Genomic DNA, 3,503 nt, shown 5'->3' on the forward strand with positions numbered 1-3,503 from the left:
TTCCAACCAAACTATTCTATGATTCCATGAAAATCACAACTTCTGTGGGTCCTGGAGATGCTCAGGGCATTCCCCTCTTCTGGATGGCTGATGGTTGAGGTTGCAGCCCTGGACATCACCCAAGCGTGCCTCCCAGCCCCTCTCTGTGTCCCCCTCACCCGTGCAGCCAGTGATGTTGGTGGCTCCCACTGGTCCAAAAGCATCACCACGAGGACACAGGTCACAGGAGAGCTGTCCTTCCTTCTCCTGGTAGGTGCCGGGGGGACAGGGGACACACTGCTCCGTCTGCCCGTGGTAATACGTTCCCTGTGAGCAGCTAACTGAGAACCGGGGGGGGACGTCAGTGATGCGGTTGGGGGGTTGTCACCAGCGAGGGGGACACGGCTGGTCCCCCACCCTGGGCACCCCACGATGTTCCTTACCACACTTGCCGCCCAGGCGCTGCTGGCCTGGCCCACAGCTCTCCTGCCTCTCCGGGGCCACGCTCAGCTTCCTCGCCACCTCGTACTCCATCCCGGCGAAGCGGAGCAGGAACCGCTCCTGGTTGATGGATTTCTTCAAGGCTTTGATGGCCGACTTGAGCTTCTTCTCCACCCTCTGTCGCAGGCAGTGCAGGTTACAGCTGGCTGTGGGGGGGGGGGGCAGTAAGAAGGGAGGGATGGAGAAGACAACCCAGCAGGATTAAAACCATCTCCCAAATGTTTGGTTGTAAGTGCTACCCAGCACATCCCAGTCCAGTGTGGGATGAGGACTGGTTCAGCTCTCCTTGCTGCATGGGGATGGCACCATCTCCCTGGTCCCACCACTGTCTCTCTGTTCCCACCACTATCCCTTTGGTCCCATCACCATCCCTTTAGTCCCATCACCATCCCCCTGGTCTCATCACCATCCTTTTAGTCCCATCACCATCACCCTGGTCACACCACCATCCTTTTCGTCTCATCACCATCCCTTTAGTCCCATCACCATCCCCCTGGTCTCATCACCATCCTTTTAGTCCCATCACCATCACCCTGGTCACACCACCATCCTTTTCGTCTCATCACCATCCCTTTAGTCCCATCACAATCCCTTTGGTCCCATCACTATCTTCCTGGTCCCACCACTATTCCCTTTAGTCCCATCACCATCCCTTTGGTCCCATCACTATCCTCCTGGTCTCACCACCATCCCTTTAGTCCCATCACCATCCCTTTGGTCCCATCACTATCCTCCTGGTCCCACCACCATCCCTCTGCTCCCATCACTGTCCCTTTGGTCCCATCATCATACACCTGGTCCCACCACCCCTGCCTGCACCTGAGACAGGCCAAGCCAGCTCTGTGCACACCTGTGATCTCCTCCGGTTTGATCTCTGCCTCAAACTCCAGCGTGATGCGTGTCACCTCCTTGTTGGAGGAGTTGCGAGCCCGGCGGCCCTTCCCCTTCTTGGATGAGTCACACTTGAGGTTGACAAAGGTGACCTGGCAGTCGGAGCAGGGTGCCGAACCACCTGCGTGTGAGGAGAAGTCAGCACCCCGTTTTCTCCTGGGGGGCCAGGCAGTCCCACCACCCCCCTGCCATCACACCTCACCTTGTGGCCCAGCCCTCCCGGCCTCATCCTGCTTGCCCTTGGCCCGCGGGTGCAGGTGGCACTTGGCATCCTTGATCTTGAAGGAAGCTTTTTGTTTGATTGGCGCGGCGACAGTCTCTAAAAGAAAAAGCAGGTGCTCAACAACCCCAGCGTGGGACAACCTGGCCTGTGGTGGCCGTGGGCACCCCAGGACACCTCACCTTGTGGCCCAGCCCTCCCGGCCTCATCCTGCTTGCCCTTGGCCCGCGGGTGCAGGTGGCACTTGGCATCCTTGATCTTGAAGGAAGCTTTTTGTTTGATTGGCGCGGCGACAGTCTCTAAAAGAAAAAGCAGGTGCTCAACAACCCCAGCGTGGGACAACCTGGCCTGTGGTGGCCGTGGGCACCCCAGGGCCAGAGTGACTGCCCTGAGATGCTCTACTGCCATGGGGGGGACAATGCCCAGCACCCCACCAAGGGGATCCTGCGCCAGGGACCCGTCCCACAGATCTACACCCATCGATGAGCCCCCCAGAGCCACCACCTCCCTCCCTCACCCTGCACCCTGGCTGCGTGGCCGCTCCTCTCCCCCCACATTTTGTGCCACGCAGAGACACGGGGACCCCCCTGCCCGTCCCGGCGGTGGCACTGGGGCTGGTACCTGGCAGGAATCGAGCCTTGGAGGCACAGGTGAGGGCACAGCTGTCCTTCTTGCCCGTCTTGTTGCAGGTGAGGGTGGCCCGTGGTGGCACTGAACCTGGCAGGCATTTCACTAGCTCTGAGGGACACGCGCCGGCTGGTGATGACAAACGGGGATGCCCGTGGCTGGCACAGCCCAGGGATCCACGAGGGACCCCTGCACCCTCCCAGGTCATGGGGGAATTCACCAGAGCACAGCACGGGGACCCTGGACCAGCATCCCAATCCTCCCAGTTCCTCCTTGGAGATATGATTGATGGGATTTCTTTTTCGGGGGGCAGTTGGGTACCAGGGCAGAGCCAGGGTCATGGAAACAGTCCCCTTAGGGACACTTCCTGGTGCAAAAGCTCATGGCCAGCCCTAAGCGTGGTCAAAAAACCAACAAGACGACCGAGGGCAGAGGGAGCAGGGCAACACCTCACAGCACTTCCCATCCAGACCCACCTGAGATGGACATGGGGCCAAAACCAGTCTGCACCAGAGCATCCTTGTGCTGGGATCCCCCAAACCCAAAGCCATCTGCTTTGTGGAACTTAAATCAAACCCTTTTGATGTTCCCCGTCCCAAGTCCCTGCCTCAAAAAGTCCCTGCTCCCCTCACCCTGACCTTAATCCCAACAGTCCCAAGGGATGGAGGGGCCATGGGGCATCGGGACCCTCTGACTGGGGGATGTCCAGGTTATACTGGGGTGTCCCCAGCCCTGTCGTACCTATACAGTCCTTTTTGTTCCAGTGCAGCTTGCAGCCGGCGGGACAGGTACACTGGTAGCTACCGGGTGTGTTGATGCAGCCAAATTTGCAGCCCCCCCGGTTGATGCTGCATTCATCAACATCTGTGGGGACAAAAGGAGAGGTGGTGGGTGAGGGGCAGCGGTGGGGGCCAAGCAGGACCCCTCCCAGCTCTGACACGGAGTCGCTGCATCATCCCAGGGCTGTGATTTTGGATGGATATATTGCAGGACTCATTCCTGGCTGGAGATGCTGCCTCCTCCCTGCAACCATGGGATGAGGGAAACCCCAAATCCTGGTGTCCCCAAGGGCCGGGTGGTGACGGGTGCAGCCCACCCAGGCTGAGCCCGCGGAGGGTTGGGGAGCTGCGGGGGGCAGCAGCCGGATCCGACATGGAAGCATTTAGCAGCTGAATTCAAACGGCAGCTGCTCAACAGCCCCAACCCCTCTCCCTGCAGTGGGGACCCTCCATCCTGGCCCAAAATGGGGGGCTGGTCCTCCAGGGCTGGCACAAAGCAGGGGTGG

At 59.7% G+C, this 3,503-nt stretch overlaps 1 protein-coding gene across 1 annotated transcript; it reads right to left on the minus strand.

Moving 5' to 3' along the window:
- Positions 1-158: 158 nt before the first annotated feature.
- LOC114818604 (signal peptide, CUB and EGF-like domain-containing protein 3) lies at positions 159-3,082 on the minus strand (the record flags this gene model as incomplete). Its single annotated transcript, XM_029085107.1, is given in 7 exon segments — positions 159-320; positions 423-626; positions 1,331-1,492; positions 1,774-1,934; positions 2,167-2,436; positions 2,438-2,477; positions 2,906-3,082. Coding segments are annotated over 7 exon segments (1,176 nt in total), but the record flags the coding sequence as incomplete, so codon positions are not given.
- Positions 3,083-3,503: the final 421 nt, after the last annotated feature.

Source organism: Antrostomus carolinensis, unplaced genomic scaffold (genome assembly GCF_000700745.2).
Source record: "Antrostomus carolinensis isolate BGI_N321 unplaced genomic scaffold, ASM70074v2 scaffold24175, whole genome shotgun sequence".
Lineage (NCBI taxonomy): Eukaryota > Metazoa > Chordata > Aves > Caprimulgiformes > Caprimulgidae > Antrostomus > Antrostomus carolinensis.